Raw genomic sequence first — 19,886 nt, forward strand, 5'->3', positions numbered from 1 at the left:
AGAGAGAGAGAGAGAGAGAGAGAGAGAGAGAGAGAGAGAGAGAGAGAGAGAGAGAGAGAGAGAGAGAGAGAGAGGTGTTTGTCTCTAGAAGGCCAAAACGGCCTATGAGACAAAGAAATGTCCGTGTTTTTTGTTTGGAGAACAACAATGAAAATAAAAATGATTAATTGTATAGGCTACCATCATGTACAGAATGATATTACGATGATCCTTCAGCTAATCTTTAGGATCATACCCTAATCAATAGGACTCTTTAGAAACAATGTACCCTCCTTGAGGCAAGAATATCTATCATGGGGTGGTCCAAGATATTGAGTCCTAAAATGGGAGGTACTTATCTCTGATGGTGAGTGATGATGGCTCGAATCTGCCAGAGATAAGATGTTGGTCATGGCGATGGGGCGGTGGGCATCGTGCCCTACGGATTGTGGCTGCTTGGTTGGCTGTGACCCCTCTGCCTCGTGGATAGTTTGTTGGAGCTGATACAATGGTAGCATTTGTAATAGTAGCATGTAGTGGACTGGGCAAGCTAGTTGTCCGCGGCCTCACACCAGGAAGGCAGACATGGAATGTCCTATTGCAGAAGGGTCTTCAGGTGTGTAGACCGAGGCTTGGCGGTGAGTGGAGGCCGTCCCTGAGATGGATCTTCACGTTAGCTCAGATCACCCCGCCCAAATTACCTTTCTTGCGCAGCTTTATCTGCGTGTGGCATGGCCTCCGTAAGGCCCTAATCCATAGTCCCCTAGGTTGCGAGGAGGAGATAGATCGTTAGCTGGTAATCTGGAACCCCCAAGTCAAAGATTGGGAAGGAGCACGGCTTTCCGAGTGCCGCCACATCCAGTGGGCCATAGCTGGGAGGCCGGCCCGGCCTGTACCATCAAGATATGTAGGGAGGTGTATAGGATGGTGGGCGAGGAGGTGCTGCAACGAGTATTAGGCTGCTAGAGAGGAGTGGAGCTGAGGAGAAGGGAGATAGACGCAACAATACCTCAGGAGTGGCTTGCTACCCCGAGATGAGAGCCGATAGAGCCCGGGGAGGTATGGGCCTCTAGGTTCTCACCAACAGGCATCTCCCTACAGGTGGTAGGTAGAGTGGGCGGCGCTTCACCTGGGACTCTCTTCACTGTACATGAGGAAGGGCGTCTGGCCCTTGAGAGAGGGCAACAGAATGAGGGGTTAGCTGCTCTCTCATGGAGGAGAATTCGGGTGATTGGCCTTCAGGGGAAGACATGGCGGTTGGACTCTTTTGTCTTTTGGCAGGAGCTCAGGGAGTGGCGCCTTTGGATTTGGGAGGGCAAGCCACTTGATGAGCTAGAGTGGAACCCGGGAGAGTGGCTATGGCCGGCCACAACGGCCGTGAAGAAGCCACCGAGGTTCCTGGAGTACACTGTCAGGATTGGTAGACACGTATTGATGCTGGAGGATATGGATTGAGCGTTGTCACGTAGCAGGCACTGGGTGGAGTATGGCATCACGGAGCCTTTCCGACGGACCTTCTGATGCCGCCTATGGGATAGTTGGAGGCCGAGGAGGGTATCGTATTTCTTATGGTTGATGGCACATGGAGGCTTGGCGGTGGGAAGTTAGCTTGTCCAGATGCAGGAGGGAGGTTGTATGCGTTGCACATAGCAGCCTCTAGAAACACCAAAGCACAGCCTTTGGTCGTGTGAGGCGGCGCAGCTCGTGTGGAGAGGTGCATGCCACATCCTTCGCCGTATAGCACCCAGCCTTGGATGTATCTCATGGGGAGCTTTCTGCTGGCAGGTAGTTAGCTAGGGCCACCACCTTCTGTATGAGGATCCGCTAGGTACTGGAGCCCACAGCAGACCGCTTTGAGGTATGGGAGATCATAGGGAGTCTTACTGGTTGGTATATCTAGAAGGCGCGGTGTCAAGAGGTTTTCGGTGGAGAGAGACTTTCAATATAGACGACTTTAGCAGAGCTTTGGACTTCCACCATCCACTCCCTCCGCGGCCGATGGGATCAGGTGCAAGGCGAATCCACGGCTCGTCAGGAGCTCCGATGTCATTTCGTGCGCACTTGGGGAGGCCAGGACTTGTTTTTCGTGATGTAGGCAGGCAGCCCCATACATGATGCTAGAGGTATTGGTTTATCACAATTAAGATACATTCGTAAACTTCTTGAGAAGTTTGACTTATAGGATTGCAAGCTAGTCTGTACACCAATGGAACCGGGACTAAAGGTGTCATTACATGATGACAGTGATTTGTTTGATATACACACATATGCTCAAGCATTTGGATGCCGTATTTACCTATGCAACACTAGGTCAGACATACAGTTTGCAGTTTCGGCCCTGAGCAGATATATGTATCAGCCACGCATGTCACATTGGCAAGTTGTTAAGAGTGTCTTTCGTTACCTGTAGGGTACTAGATCTCTTGGATTGCTTTATGCTAAGGGGGGACCACTGTAGTTACATGCTTACAATGATTTTGTTGGGCTGGCGATTATGATTCACGTCACTCCACTAGTGGCAATTGTTTCTTTCTTGGCTCATCTTGCATATCTTGGCTTAGCACGAAACAATCCATTGTTGCCATATTGTCATGTGAAGCTGAATACAAGGCAGCTTTCACTACCATAGTTGAATGCGTATGGCACTTGCGTATTTCTCCTTTTGCATCACCCTAAAAATTCTCAGCTTGAGATTTCATATCTAAATCCACAGTCTTTCTCTATACTAGCATCAATGTGCTAGTTGAGAAACTCCATATTACTACCACTGAATTTATGCTTTTAAGTAGACTATTTGACTTAACTTGTAACCCACCCTAGATACCGCTCCAAAAAGGCTACCCTTGTGATTGGCCTCTCAATTTGTAACTCCTTTGATGGCAATTCTAACAATGCTAATAGCTCCAAAAGGGAGATAAGGTCCCAAAGCAGTTGACCTCTCACTGAAGCAGTGAAGATATCCTTTGTCCCTATCCTATAACACACGCCATCAAGTGACTTAGTGTGAATCGCACTAAGGGCACTTCATGGCCACTATGACGAATGCTACTAGTTCCCACTTGGTTATCCAAGGATGTATCAGAGCCTCCTTCCCTTCCTTTCCTACTCTCTCTCTCTCTCTCTCTCTCTCTCTCTCTCTCTCTCTCTCTCTCTCTCGATAGTGGGTAATTATATTAATTACAAAGAATACACAAGAATCATATGACTAGTAAGTATCACATAAAGTGACTAATGAGATGTTAGAATGCAAGGGAGCTAGATCATTCCAAATAAGGGAGCCAAATCATCCCTAATAAGAAGACCTGCATACTCAATGGGGCTAAGCCGCCACCAAAGGAGGCCTTGCAAGCGATGGATATGGCCATGCACGTTGGAATAGGAATCAGAAATGTAAGCATTATGGATGGTTCAATTATGCCAAGATCCCCAAAAGCATAGAAAGTGGAAAGTTACCATCACATGTGGTTGCGCAAGACTTGTAAATTTGGATTTTCCAAAAATCTATTATATGTGGTTAGCGATTGGGCAAGGCAAAAACCTCTAACAAGGTAGAGCACAAGGGAGATGGATCTATTGTTGCTTTGTGGACTTTCACAAAGCTTTTGATATAGTGCCATGAGTCAAGCTCATGCAAAGACTACAAGAGTTGGAGGTCCTTGCTGAGGTGCAATGGGGTGTCTTGGCATTGTATGAGTCAATCACCGGATAGATCCGAACTCTAGTAGAGATGTTGGAGAAGATTGTCACCACTATTGGAGTAAAGCAAGGTTCTTCCCTTTCACCCACTCTCTTCGGGCTATACATTGATGAGATATCAAACTACATTGAAAGATTGGGAGGAGATGCACCACCTGGAGACATGAAGACCTCATAGTGAGCCTTGGAAAAACCAAGATTATAGTGTTTAACACCTCCACCTAGTGGATCAGATGCATCAATTTAAATATGGTGGGGAGACGATGGAGTAGGTTTAGAAATATGTCTACATGGGGATAAGTTTCATAGGGCTGAGACTCACTATGAGAGTAATGTGGCATTAGGAACCATGAAGAACCAATGCACACATATACAGTTCTTGGATTCCAAGCACCCCGGACAAAGCTCTAGCTCTTCTACACATTGATTACACTAACACTCATATCTGGAGCTTCTATTTGGGGATTGAGCCTCTATCATAGGAGAACTATAACAGGGTAGTCACTACTAGATGGAGGGCAGGCTTATGATGGATGGGAGCAGAGTAGAGAGGCTCCTAGTGATGATCATCTCTCGGATGAGTGAGAGTAAGTTCTGAGTGCGACATGAGATAGTTAGAGTAGAGATGGGAGCACCATCTATTGTGGTAGATGTCCTCTTCGAGATAGTGGTTTTTATCAAAGAGAGATCTTATGCACGAGAGATGAGCTTGATGCATGTTCTACACAAGAAAATGTTGCAAACATTTTTACCAACGCTTTGCCATGTGAGAAGTTTGAGGCTTTCCATAAGTCCTTGAACTTATTACCCTTGGTGATTGATGATCCTTGTACTTCAACACATTGGCACTACAGGGGGTGTTAGAATTTGCTAATTCTCGGCAGTGTCCAATGTAATTTATGTGGTGTGGAAACTTATTAAAGTGTCAAAGTGTGGTGTGCCTAGGACTTTAAATCTAGTGCTACTAGACTCTAGAGTTAAGTTAATCTAACACTAGTTAGAATGTGGGAGTGTGGTTAGGTCAACCTTAGACCTTAGTTGTACTCCATACTTTCATTGTGTCGTGCAATCTTGAGCTAATATACTCTCTTGAATTATAGAAAGCTATCTTTGTCTCCAAATTCTTTGTAGGTGCCAACCAAGTCCTTGCAGTATGTGGGAGAGTAACCTCTGTCCTAACATAGTGGTAGTGAATCTCAATGTGTCTCATAAAACACAAGATTTCGTGCTATTGCAATAGCACTTTGACCGTTTGAGAGAATGGGTGTAGGATCCTCCAATAAAACTTGTAGATCAACTAGCAATCTATGCAACCATACACATTCAATTGTTGTTGTGAAGGCTGCCATATTACTTAGCCTTAGCCTATCTAGTAGTCTTTCTAGTGCGTTGAGGCAAAGAAGCATCGATTTTACTCTCCTAGAGAGTGTGTAACAGCCATCTAGGGCATAGTTACCAGGAACGGGGAATGGGATCCCCTCGGAATGGGGGGAACGCCTAAAGTTAGGGAACGGGAAGGGAGGGAACTTCATATATATATATATATATAAAGAGAGAGAGAGAGAGAGAGAGAGAGAGAGAGAGAGATTAAGTTAGTTGGAAGATTGCAAATTGGTTTATCTAGTAGCATGGTGGAAGTGAGAAGGGTGGCACGATATGCTAGGTACAATATGGGACAACTAGATTATGGGTAGTAGTATGGTAGTCATTGAAAAGGTCATGTTTGACGTGCCAATTTAGTGACCTAATGGATCACGCTTTTCAAGGGGGGACCAACAACACAATTAGTAGCAACATGATTAGTAATCATATGTCACACACACCCACACATGCACACATGTTTGTATATTTGTGTGTGTATGTGTATCTATCTAGTGTGTGTGTGTCTCACCCACTCACTCACTCAGGTGGGGGGCTATAGGCGAGGCGGGCAGGAGAGGTGGGAGTAGGTAGGGCCCAGGCGAGGTAGGCGGGAGCAGGCGACAGAGGCGGGACAGTTTGATTCCAAGGAACGGCTGTTGGAACGGCCCAGAACGGGCAGGAACAGGGCTGTGAACGGGCAGGAACGTTCCATGGGCATTTCGCTGGTAGACACATGCTGGAACCCGTTAATCCATTCCGAAGGCCTAGAACGGGCGTTCCATGTTTCTATGATCTAGGGACTATTTTTGCTGCATTTATAGCAGCCCTTTCTTGCTCAACTGCTTGTTTCACTATTGGAGGCAAGACAGGATCATCGACCAAGGGCGGGTGGAGTAGCAACAACATATTGCAATACATGTGCTTCTGCAATTCATCAAGCACAGATCCCAATGCAAGTGGCAAAAGACCGCCGTCAAAGACATCACCATTCTGATAGGTGGATGGCATTTCAAATTGATCATGAAAATAGGCTGCATTTTCAGCAAAAATGACATTTGCTGACAAGAACCTTTCAAGTGCGAGGATCATACAAATGATAGCCTTTGCTCTCTACACTATATCCAACAAAAATACATTTAAGAGCCATATTATCTAGCTTCCCACGAAGCTTGTTAGGCATGTGATCATATGCTATACATCCAAATACTTGAAAGTAAACAACCTTTGGTTTCCGATCATGCCATGTCTCAAAAGAAGTGATTGTCTTAAGTGCGTTTGCCAAAGTCCTATTAAGTACATAATTTAGAAATTGTAGGCCCTCAAACCAATACTTATGTGGCAGCCCTTTGCTTTTGAGTATTCATTTGGTCATCTCCATGAGTGTGCAATTTTTTCCTTCAGCCACTCCATTATGTTGAAATGTCATCCTCACAGTGGCATGATGTGTAATGCCAATGTAAGCAAGAATGTCTCAAATGCACAAGATATATATTCTCCCCTTGATCCGTGCATAGGGTTTGCACCTTCAAATTTGTGTTTGAAGTGCATAAATACATCTGACTTTGCTTTGAGACCATATACCCATGTGTAATGAGAATAGTCATCTATAAATGTAACTAAATACAAATGACTATTAAGTGCTCTCATCTGCATAGTGCCTTTGCCCTTGCTTTTTCACTTAGGAAGCATAGCTATGTCACTTCATGTCATAGCCACGTTCTTTGGAGTCTATCCCTCTTGCAACAAGAGGCCGGTTAACTCAGAATGTGAGGGGCTGTTGTGCCCCCTGAAAGACAAATTCAATGGAGTGTTAATATCAAGATAATACTATGGAAGAGAGTTCAGGGTGATGTTAACCATCTCCTCATCAGTAATCACCTCATCAATATTCAACAATTGCTCTCTCAAATCCTGAATGTCATAGCATCATCCTCATTTATGTGTGCTTTTGCTAATTCTCTTGTCAAGCAAGAGATTCTAGCCTCATTTCACACTACAAACATCTGTTGTCTTCTCAATTCTCTTCTCAAGTAAGAGATAGGTAGTATGTCATAGCATCATCCTCATTTATGTGTGCTTTTGCTAATTCTCTTGTCAAGCAAGAGATTCTAGCCTCATTTCACACTACAAACATCTGTTGTCTTCTCAATTCTCTTCTCAAGTAAGAGATATCCCAAGCTGCTTTTGAGGTCTTACAAGACCGAATATGAGGTATTATTGCCCTCTTAATCAAAAGAGCAATTAAAGATAAGACTTGTTTTTCTTTAGAGTCCCATTTCCTTTGTTCTTCTATTGGAGCAATGTGGGCAATTGTAGGGGAAACTTCATGTCCTCTAGCCCCTCTTTGCGGCATCTAAGGTGCAACCATCCTTGTCTACCTAAATCATTGGTCACAAAATCCCAAAGACCCTTGGCAGCAAGGAGATTGCACACCATGAAAATCCATAGGACTAGTCAATGCTATTCAATTTTTTCCCGTAAATGGGGACACTCAAATTGTTGCTATGGTCACTGTGACCTTGCTGAGCCATTGTTGCAATGAAGTGCACAAATTGCAACCACATGCTTTCAACCTGAAGTACAAAAAGTATTCACACAAGTTCCGAAATTTGAAGATGGGATTAATTGTGTAATCACAAAATGTCGAAAATTTTCTCAAAGAAAGATTTGCTTGTAAATGCCTTGAAAAGCATGCCAAAATGGTTCAAAACTGTTGTGCGTTGAAATGCGTGCCCAAAAAAAGTCAAGCTTAGCAATTCAATGTTGTAAATCTCCAAATTTTCACCTATTTGTGTGCCAAATGTATATCAAACAACAACTAAATGTTGTAGATGTACTTGTTTGCTGCTTTGGGATGCATGAAATGCAAAAGTCTCAAATTTCCTCGAAGAAATTTCAATAAATTGAATAAATTTTATACTTATGGTCTTAGGATTTGATGAAATGTTTCCTTGAGATGCACCTTCAGAGTAATTAGTAATTGCATTGCTTCTCAAAATGTGTGGCGAACTAAATTTGTAAAAGCCTAAAATATCTCGCACAAATGTTGAAGATTTGCTCAATGTTAGTAAATTCGTAGAGATATGTATACAGAACTTCAAATTGGACAAAAGTCCTTTCGGGTGTCTTGATCTTCTCGGGAAGTGTATTGGTCGATCCAAGAGCTACAAAGTGCTAGCATAGGTGGCGAAGCAAATAGTGGTGGTATTGTGGTGGCAGAGGACGGCTGGGTCGGCACTTTTGTTGAGCAAAAGGTGGACTAGGCAGAGTTGGAGTAGTAAGTCGATGTTGCTGCTAGCGCTAGAGACTAAGGGAGTGCTAGCGGCACTAGATTGGACGAGGGTGGCATTGGCAATAGAGGTGCGTAGTACGGTGTGGGAGTAATTGGCTGTTGCTAGGAACGTAGATATTGGCAAGGGTGGCACTCTTGCTGATGAGGGTGATGTTGCTACTGTACAATGTAGACGGACTAGGTTGGGGAAGTGCGTAGCAGGTGGAGCCATTTGGCAAGAGCTCCTCGAACTTTAATAGCTAGTCTTCTTCTCTGTGAGGGATGAGTCGAGCTAGTGGCAGTATGAACCATCAATTGTCTACGGAGAAAAGAGAAATGAAAGACAATGAATAATAGATAATGTGAGCTTAAGAGGCTATATTAGCTCAAGATTACACGACACAATGAAAGTACAAAGTAGAACAAACGTCTAAGATTAGCCTAACTACACTCTTGCAGCCTAATTAGAGTTGGATTAACTTAACTCTAGAGTCTAGTATCAGTACATTTTAAGTCCTAGACACACCATACTTTGACACTTTAATAAGTGTCCATACTACATAAATTACATTGGATATTGTTCAGAATTGGCAAATTCTAACAGATTTGACACTTTAATAAGTCTCCACACTACACAAACTACATTGGGCATTGTTAAAAAAATTAACAATTCCTATCAGATTTGGTGAGGGTAAGATTTGTATCCCTTGATGTTTCTTTAGTTGTGATTGAGGGATAATTAACAATTATTTTTTTCCTTGAATACTTGTATGCTTGCTTTTATGTAACCGCTTTTGAAAGGTAAGATAATTGCAAATGCTTTGTAACACTAATTAAATGCCCATTGAAAATTATTCGATAGTTTGCACTATGCATATCTGTACGAGTAGATCTCATGGTAAGTTTATATTCAGATTAGCATCAAAATACTCATGATCTGCTTCACAATTGACTATTCAATATAATCACTTGGGAAATGGCTTACCCATTCTTTATTAAATAGCTTATATACATACATACTTAGTGTCAAAAAGCATTTAGTAACTTTAATACTAAATGTCTCATCTACATTTCTTTCCAAAGGATTCATTAGCTTTGCTAGACCTTTGATCATTATTTGAAACCACTTATACACATTTGTATCTTCATCTTCCTTGACTGCAATAGCCAATTGTTAAGAAGCCTTATTAGCTATTAGGGAAAGGTCCTCAAACGTGTTAGCTTCAGCCATTGATATATCTTGTTGTACATTGTCCTCCTTGTTATCATTTGTTTCTTTGTGCTTGTTTTACATGCATCATTACTTTTTTTAGAAATTATTTTATACTTCTTTGTTTATATGGTTGCTCATCCACATGAGACTCTAGGAGTTGTTCATCTCCTTGAGTAATAGGAGTGCTTTTCTTTTTGATTTTGAAGTAAACAATTTTGTTTTTCCTTGCCTTTTTGTATATTAAATAAGATCTTTTGCTTTTAGATTTGAGACAATCATTAGTTATTACTTTGTGTCAGAAACTCCCTTAACTATTTGATTGCATGAGTGAATACCATATCTTTGTAAGGACTTTTAGTTTTCAAATTTTAATCGAACTTCTCTAAAACTATTCCTTTTTTTTTCTCTTTGCTACTTATCATATCATACACTTGCCAATGATCAAACAATAGTAACATTGTCCATGCATTATTATTATTTCATCATTAGGTAAAAGTACACGATCTCATTTTTCTTTTAGTTATATATCATATCCTAAATTTGCTAATGATCAAACAATAGTGGTATCGTACATGTATTATTTTTGTCTTCATTATTAGACAAAAATGTATATCAGATACAAGGTGTTAAAAATTTATTAGCATCTTGTTTTGCACCCAAAACATCATCTATGTCTCTGTAAAATGTATCTTTTTCTTTCACAAAGAGATATGAATCACTGAAAAAATCATTGGCATTGTTACGAGTATCAACAAATCCATTAATATCATCTTTTGATGTAAAAGAAAATCCATTTATGATCTTCATCCATGGACGATTATAATGAGACTTTTTGAACCTAAACTTAATGTTTTTAATCGAGAACATCTTATTTTTACTTTTCACATTCTCTCTAGAGTATCGAGTAAACATAAGTCTTAAAGTCATATATCTAAATAAACTTTAAACCTTTACAAAAAAGTAGAACTTTAAAAATCTAGCTCTAAAAGCAATAGAAAAGTTGTGTTAAAACTTAAAAATTAAATACTAGGAGAGAATTTGAAATCTTAATGTGAAAACTCGATCTTCTAATATAAAAAGAGATCAAGTTTCGTAATGTAGGAGACCCAATTTTAGAATCAATACTCCTAATACGAAGGAATATGCTATACTAAGAATAGAGAAAATGGAGAATCGCGTATCATGAAGTTTCAAAATTGAGAATCTTAATAAAAGAGGAGACGTCTAACATGCTCACTTCAAACTTTTTGTCTAAGAATACCTCATTATGGAGATCTAATTTTGAAATTAAGTATCCTAATAAGAGAGCAAGTAAAGGATTATATACTACGAGACTTAATCTTTAAATTGAGTCTTCTAATTAAAAATAGGTAAGAGGGTCATTTTCTAAGTCTTAATATAACTTTTTCTATTGCTTTTAAAGCTAGATCTTGAGTTCGATTTATAAGTCTTGCTCCCTTACAAAATTTTAAAAGCTAGTTTAGCTTATCATATATGTGTCCTTAGACTTATGTTTACTTGGTATTCTAAAGAGAATTTAAAATTTGACAAAAAGACATTCTTAATTAAAAACATAGAGATTATGCCTTAAAAAGTCTCATTACAAGTGTCCATGAGTAAAGGTTACCAAGAAATTTTCTCTCGTATCAAAAGATAATATTAATTGATTTGTTGATACTTATAATAATGTTGGTAATTTTCTTCGTAATTTATATCACTTTGTAAAAAAACATGATACACTTTATAAAAATAAAGATATTCTGGCTACAAAAGAAAATATTGATGATGAATAGTTTTTAAAAAGTTAAGTTGAAAATTGAAAGTTATGAGTTTTTACATAGATATGATATTCACTCGGATAGTTCAATAATTAAAGGAGTTTTTAATGCATAGCAATAACTAATGATTGTCTTAAATTTAAAAGAAAAAGATACAAGAAGAAACAAAATTATTTCTTTCAAAATTAACATGATGGACTATGCCACTTTAAGATGCATATGGAAAGGCCAACTCCCAAAGGATAACCCAAATACCTTTCAACATTACCATAGGGCATCACTGTATCTTGCCATTGTTAAGACTCAAATCCGATTTAGTATAGCTAATTAGGGAAGATTTGGCAACATTAATATGGAGACGAGAAGCATGACTGAAAAGATTTCCAACATCCTATGCCTTCTGGAGGCTATCTACTTCCGCTTTGAGAATCATGAAAGTGTCATTGGCTAATGATTGGCCAACATAATGTTGACGAAAAGGAAGAGAAAGACCAACCAGTTGTGTTGTGTCCACCAAATGAGATAGCATAAAGAGAAACAAATACCTCTCCAAGGCAAAAATCAAGGGGCTCAAAGGGCAGCCCTGTTTGATTGAGTATGCAAGAATGAATGGGTCAGTGACCCTAGCATTCAACATGACCATTTACAAGATTATAGAAAGTCACATAACTAAAAGAGTACAAACGTCATGGCAAAGGAGCAACAGAAATTACCGTATGCCAAGGGACCAAGTCAGAAGATCAGTCTGGTAAATAAGATCCAATTGTCAATGTAGAAGATCTTTTAGCTTAGCAAGGTGTCTCTGAACACCAGGTGCGAAATCAAAAACAAAATCATTTTGAGTATTCCAATTATTCCAGCAGCCCTGGAAATGGAGAAAAGAAACGAGAAACTTCATATATGGGTGTGCCTAAGTGGGGTATTTGGGCAATGCAAAGACCTAATCAAAGGGGCACAACGACATGCCAACTACAGCCCTCTAAATATTAGACAAAAGGGTCAAGATTTTTTTAGCCAAAGGGCAAGAAAGAAAACAATGGTGAGAAGATTTTGCAATAGTGAGACAATATCATCACTTATCATCATCATCATATGATCATTGCATGTCTTGTTTCCTGCAGTGAAACTTGAAAGTCCTTGCGTAGCTCCACCTTCTTCTCCTTCTTCTTCATCCTTTACTTCTTCCTTAACTATTAGCTGGAATGCACTCCGTCGTCCCCTCCCACCAGCGCTTCCCCCCCCTTCAACCAACACCTGTGCAGTGTTGGGCTAGGCATCTATGCAATGTTGGGCTCCTTCGACGATATGAAATCCGACAGTTCAACGTCTGCGGAGAATATGACGGATGGCGGGGGCACGATATAGCACCATCATCAATATCATATCAATCATACCATCGAAAATTCGGCGTTTTGTAAGTATCGTGGCAAGGAGAAGCCCACCAACCATCACATGCCCAAAGGAAGACTTTACATATCTTTATGTTGTGTCATGTTAAACCAACTCTCCATGATAGTCATTTTTCACTAAGCATGAGATTTATGCAAGCCCCAAATAATATTGGCATTGGTGGCCAACCAATGGTGGCTTTTAATCATAAGGTGATGCACTTAATTAGTCAAGACCTTTTCAAGATGGAGTCCACTTGCAAGATCCTGATCCTGCCATGGATGATCAAAATCAAGGGCAGGGAAGGACTCCCTAGGCTGTAGTGCCATCAAAAGCTAGTCCCACAAGTCTTGGAGGGATCCGAAAAAGCCTTGGTAGTATGGAAAGACATTACCTCCTTGCGACTCACCAAAGTGGCATTAGAAGTAAAAGATAAGACCAAGCGTCCCATACAATTAAATTTAGGATGGTTCTCTTGTTTCCCATCGCACAAAAACATCTTGGACATTGTTAACAATTAAATCTGAAAATAATTAGTGACCAAGTTCCTCGAGTAGACTAGCTGAGTCACCAAGAAAGTGGAAGATGAAGAGTAAGGGCCATCAACATTAAGACATGCCACCAAGAACTCCGAATGATTGTATTATCATGAACCAGAACCCGTTGTTCCAAAAAGAAATGGTCAAACAAAGAACCAAGGGTGTCGATAAGTGTACAAGAACTCCGAATGATTGTATTATCATGAACCAGAACCCGTTGTTCCAAATAGAAATGGTCAAACAAAAAACCAAGGGTGTCGATAAGTGTATATGGCATGAAAGGGAGACCATCGAAGAGCAACCATGTGAGTGTGTGCATCTAGAATAGCTGCACCACCTATACTTTTAGGAGTGCAAACATGGCTCCAAGAGATCCACAAGATATTAGCATGCAAAGTATCCTTTTTCCATAGCATAAAATGAATGTGTCTCGTAAGAATATTCAAGGTAGAGACAGTCCAAGGCAAGGGTGGAAAAAAATGAGTGAGTGTAGGGAGCATCATGGATTGTGCCACTTTAAGGCGGGCATGGAAAGACCAAGCTTGCAATTTCTAGTTTTTTTAAAAAAAACTCGATCTCTGATTTCTGGGAAATCTATTATTGCAATCCCTTGCTAAATATGGAGGCTTATGGAGGCCATTAGCCATCACTTTAGAGAAAATTTTATACATAGATGTGATCAAAGAAATGGATCGCCAAAGTTTCAACATTGAGGTTGACTGTACTTTCAGAATGAGCTTAATAACTTCCACCTTCCATGAGGTAGCAGACATGATCTCAATCTCCAAAACCTATTGACACATGGCCTTTAAGCGGTTCACCAAACTAGTAGTATAAGCCCCAAAGAATTTAGTAGTCAAGCCATCCCATCCTGGATTTTTGTCCTTGGGTAAATGCAACAAAAGATCCATGATCTCTTCCTCACATAGATCTTTCCCCAAATTGTCATGAATATATGGCGACAACTGATCCTTGACCAAAGCCTAGAAAGCTAAGCGGGCTTGGTTGGTTTGCTGAGTAGAAGGAGACAAAGAGCCAAGAAGGTTGAGAAAGTAATCTCTACACATATGCACAATGGGCTGTTGATCCGTAAGGAGAGGTATGTAATCCTCAAAAAATTTTATGAGACCGACATGAAGCATCTTGCAAGCTCTCAGTCAACACAAGCTTTGCAATTTGGCTTGGTGATAGGATCTCAACCGGAATTGTTGAATGAGATTTACCAGTCTTGTAGCTAATGGTAGCAGAAACGGATCATTCAGGGAAAATACCATAATACTTGGCAAGTTGTTGCATGTTATGGAGCAATTGCTCAAAAGAGTCATTGCTCCCAAAGGTAAAATCAAGTAAAGACCTATCAACTAGCTGCCCCATATAACCATTAAAAAGTGGATGCCTCAGATAAGATGAATTGAAATGCAAGGGGAGCTGTCCCAAAAATTGCGCAACAGGGGCATCGGGGTGTGCAACCATGTTAAGCTACAAAGCGAAATGATCGGACTAGGCATATTGTTGCAACACTTGCACGTCCAAAACCTCTAGTAGAAAGGCATCATCTTGCATAGCATACATGTGGTCCAAGCGAGACCATGCAGTAGAATATTGTGGTGACTGAAAAGTAAAGCTTGAATTTGATGGACGGAGCTAAGACCAAATATCCTGGTTCAAAATAGGCAACTCAAAATTATGCCATGCACGGCTCTTATGTGCATCCATCACGGAGTGCTCAAAGGTAGGTTAGGAATGATAAATACACATATTGAAATCTCCCGTTGGCACTCCTAGGTTGCCGAGTGACCAACAAGGTTCGAGAGGGCCCTATAGATCTCACTTAGATGAAGGATTATTTGTGCATAGAGACCTATGAGCCATAGAACCTCCCCTTCAAATAGAATTGGAATAACTAGAAAGTGGCCATGGGTGTTATTCTTGACAAGAACCGGCTGAGATTTCTCATGCATGACCATAAGCATATTTGAATAGTGTCATGCTGAGCCCCTTGAATAGAACAAATGGAACCCATGGAAACCCACAATTTTACTTACTTCACCATGACTTTTATGCTCAGGAGCACACAACATATCCCATCGATTATTATGCAAGACGCATCACATGTCATGCTGCTTATTGCGTGAACAAATACCATGCACATTCTAAGTTCCAAGCCTCATGTATCATGACAAAAGGGTTCAATGTTGAGGCTGATTTTGTCTTGTGAACCAATTGTCTATTGAAAAACAGCTGAACTCTGGCCAAAAGATCACCTTGAGTGCTTGTCAATTTGAGCATTACCTCCATAGAAGCTGCGTGTGCCAACAAACATTTCTTCCACTCAATCCCCTTGCAAAATGACATACAACCATTGGTGGTTGGATCCAGGAAAGCACAAGAATCTTACCAATGAAAAGAATAATGGCCCTTCCTCTCTTTTTTTCTCGCTTTACAGAAGATGAAAACTAAAGGATTACAAGAGCCACGACAAAGAAGCAACATAGATTGCCATTTGCCAAGGAGCTAAATCCTCCCTATGGAGAAGATCAACATGTTGCACAAGATCTAATTGCCAGTGTAGAAGACTCTTGGGTTTGGCTATGTGTCCTTGTATGCTCATGGCACAGTCAAAGACCAAAGCATTCCGGGTGATCCAATTATGAACTCGCTTTACAGAAGATCAAAACTAAAGGAGTACAAGAGTCACGACAAAGAAGCAACATAGATTGTTGTATGCCAAGGAGCTAAATCCTCCCTATGGAGAAGATCAGCATGTTGCATAAGATCTAACTGCTTGTGTAGAAGACTCTTGGGTTTTGCTATGTGTCCTTGTATGCCCATGGCATCGTCAAAGAAGAAAGCATTCCGGGTGATCCAATTATGAACTCGCTTTACAAAAGATCAAAACTAAAGGAGTACAAGAGCCATGACAAAGAAGCAACAGAGATTGCTGTATGCCAAGGAGCTATATCCTCCCTAGTGTAGAAGATCAGCATGTTGCACAAGATCTAACTGCTAGTATAGAAGACCCTTGAGTTTGGCTATGTGCCCCTAGATGCCCATGGCAGAGTCAAACACAAAAGCATCTTGGGTGATCCAGTTATGCCAACAGCCCCAAAATGTGGAAAAATGGAACAAGACCTTCATATGTGGTTGCATTGGGATGGGATATTTGGCCCTAGCAAAAACCCAATCAAAAGGATGTAGTGATAGACCAATAATTGCTTGCCAAATATTTGTTAGAAGAGTCCAAATTTTCCTAGCCGAAGGGCAAGAAATAAATCTATGATGCGAAGATTCCACGCTAGTTGTACAAAAAAAGTAGTTGCCATTTGAGATTTGGTGCTTAGAGAGGGCCGAAGCAAGGGGAAGCCCACCAATGATCACACTCCAAAGAAAGGCCTTGCAGTTGAATGGGGTCTTGTTCAACCATCCTTCCATCATTGTCATTTTCCACCAAGCCTTGGATTTATGCATGCCCCAGATTGCAATGGCTTTAGTAACCACCCAATCCTTGTCCTTAAGCAAGGGATGATACACTTGGTTAGTGAAAGCCGACAAAGATGACTAGCAAGATCCCAATCTTGCCAAGGGCAATCCGAGTTAAGTTCTAGGCTGCATCAACTTTTCAATCTGGCCCCATAAGTTGTTGTATCCATGAGGAATCCGGAAAAGTCTCCTTGCCATACGGAAAGACATCAGGACCCCACGGCTCATCAAAGTGGCATCTGCAATAGAAGAAGAACCCCCCCCCCCCCCTCCCCCCCCCCCCTCCATGGGGCCCCAGTCTTGACCACCGTAGCAGATCAGAGCGCACTTATGACGGATGGAGGTTGATGGAGAAACCCCTAGTGTCCATGATATTGAGGATGATCAGATGTAAGGCCTCAATGCCACATGAGATCATCAGAGCCCAGCTAGCAGCTACATCGATTGTGGTAGAGGCCCTCACCCGATCAGTTACATACATACATAGCCTATGGGACTTACCCAGACACAGGTATGCACGGTTGGCCCTTGAGTCCTCCAGGCAGCTTGCCAAAGAGGGTGATACTTCATGTTGGTATGCACAGATGTCGGCCTGGTTTGAGCTGCATGGCTTTAGCATGGACAAGTTACCCCCCTTCCAGTACTCCCTTGATGCACCATCTCTTGATTTGAGTAGGTTAGAGATTTAGAAGATCATCAGAATGGATCTTACTGAGTTGGATATCGGGCAGACATGGTTGATGCCAGGGCTGGAGCTAGGGACAAAGATGGCTTTCTACCGTGAGCATTTCCTTCATACTACAGATGATGGATTTATTGCTTGCCTGAGATACATGGACACCCACCTTTCCCATGGGATTAGATGTACTATTGGCCAATTGCGCACCTCCTCACATCAACTAGAGATTGAGACTGGTAGATATAGATCCATCCCATCAGAGAAGCGCATATGCCAGATATGCCAATTAGAGCCAGAGACAGAGGAGCATTATATCTGCTGCTGCCCAGTGTATTATGAGGTCCGTTGTCGTTTCCATTGTCTCTTTAGAGACGGATTTGAACCACTATCTAGAATCATGGATTTTACCGATCAGCGATGCCTTGGCCTCTTTCTTCTTGAGATACGACGGCTTAATGGCATGCGCCTCAAGAGTCCAGCTGCTCCAGGACACTGAGACCCTCCACAGAGGCAGCTCACAAACTTCTTTGCAAAGGAGACTTAGAAGATTTCAATACAGTTACAGCCACAGTCCACACGAGAGCCTCTCTCACCGCCACAGTCCACACACAGACAAGGAGTACTGATTGATCGAGCCGTTCAGCTTAGCCGATCCAGACGTCTTAGGCCTCGACATAGACACCAATGACACCTTCATGGGCGGATACAAGGGATTATTGCTAGCCCTCCATACCCACATGAGATTGTACCATTTGGAGCTCATTGTTACTAGATAGAGCTCTATGTTTTACACATAGCCATAGTTAGTTTCCTTTCTTATTTTGCTTAGTGCTACATATTTTGCACAAACAGTTGTACCATCATACACATGATTGTAACTTATGGTCTCATAGGTCATTTTGGCCTTTTGTAGACATTAATATATCATTTCATTTCATTTCTTCTCTCTCTCTCTCTCTCTCTCTCGGGATGGCTGTTTGCATGATCACAATGGCTTAATAAATTCATGTCAAAACTTGCTTGTTGTCAATCTGCCTTTGATCATCCTGCTCTAGAGTAGGGAGACAATGGAGTAGGATGTTCCAAAATTGGAATGACTGTCAAGAATAGGGACTAACATTTTACTTGCTCTGAATGATGGTCCATGTTCGGCCTACCTTGAAACGCCGTTCTCCCATTCCAATGCCCTCTTCCTTCCATTCTCTATTGCTATGAAGAAGCTGCATAGCATTTGATGCTTTTTCTTCAAGATGTTCTAAGTTTTTGAAACGGAAAAAATCAGTGCCATGGCCTTCGTTTAGATGTGCATGCTAAGAGTGACAGATACTGCCTCCATTTATATGATGAGACTGTACTCATGTACAATGAGCCAATGTCGTATATGGATTTCATCTGCTCTGGTTCTGCTTCGGAACTGAAGATTTCCTTCAAAGCTTAGTATATTATGCACATTTTCTGACCAGCATTGTCAGCATTTATGGCCATATGAGTGAACTGTGCATAATATACACTTTTCTTCACCAGCATTGGCATCATTAATGACCATATGAATGAACTGGTCAGCAAGGTTTAGGAATTGATTTGATGCATATGCACAAAGAATACTGGTGCTTGCCAGATGGACGCATGGTACATATATATCATCACCTTTGCATTGACATGACATGTAGCCTTGTCTTGCTTTGTATGGGTGTCTTAACGAGTTTCAAGTTTTCCAAAACTCAATTGGCATGCATGGCTAACATATTGTAAAACGTATGTGAGTACAGAAATCTTTGACACAAAACATGTTTTTGTTTTCTTCACCAGCATTGGCAGCATTAATCACCATATGAATGAACTACTCAGCAAGGTTTAGGAACTGATTTGATGCACATGCACAAAGAATACTGGCACTTGCTAGATGAACGCATGATACATATATATATCATCACCTTTGTATTGACATGACACATTGCCTTGTTTTGCTTTGTATGTTTTAGGCTTTCTTTGGGTGTCTTATCAAGTTTCAAATTTTCCAAAACTCAATGGGCATGCATGCCTAACATATTGTAAAATGTCCGTGAGTACAGGAATCTTTGACACAAAACATGTTTTTGAAAGTGATGGTGCCTTGGATGATGAGCAAATCAGGGAACTGAAAGATGTTTGTACAGAGGTTACAAGCAATATGAAAATGTCCGTGAATGTGTGTGATAAAACCAACAAGCGCAAGAGACCTTTTAGTTGGCAACGGCGCAAGGCTCAGAGACTTAGCAGTAAATTAGGTGAATTGGAGATGAACAATAACGATGCGAGTTCAGTAAAGGAGTGGAACTCCTTCAGGGCGACCACTACTGCAGTTAGTCATAAATCAACCGAAAACATGCCAGTCACACAGACAAATACTTCCATTCAATATGAAGTTCATGAGAGCAACAGTGCTTTCAAAGGTAAAATGTATTGTTTCCCAGAGGAATGACGCCTTAGGCTGTCACAATTGACATCCTGCTTACAGATA

The 19,886-nt window shown here is 41.2% G+C and overlaps 1 protein-coding gene and 1 pseudogene across 3 annotated transcripts in view; both read left to right on the forward strand.

The window, feature by feature from the left end:
• The window catches only part of TERT (telomerase reverse transcriptase), a 129,758-nt gene that overhangs the window by 102,752 nt on the left and 7,120 nt on the right, over window positions 1-19,886 (forward strand). For all 3 annotated transcript variants that reach the window (XM_087696518.1, XM_087696519.1, XM_087696520.1), the window contains one exon: window positions 19,459-19,818. In XM_087696518.1, the coding sequence (XP_087552644.1) occupies window positions 19,459-19,818 (360 nt within the window). The remainder of the gene's footprint in view (window positions 1-19,458; window positions 19,819-19,886) is intronic.
• Window positions 17,055-17,885, forward strand: LOC148023539 (uncharacterized; annotated as a pseudogene).

Source organism: Lygodium microphyllum, chromosome 16 (assembly GCF_053477565.2).
Source record: "Lygodium microphyllum isolate KBCC chromosome 16, Lygodium_microphyllum_v1.1.10, whole genome shotgun sequence".
In the NCBI taxonomy this organism is placed as follows: Eukaryota; Viridiplantae; Streptophyta; class Polypodiopsida; order Schizaeales; family Lygodiaceae; genus Lygodium; species Lygodium microphyllum.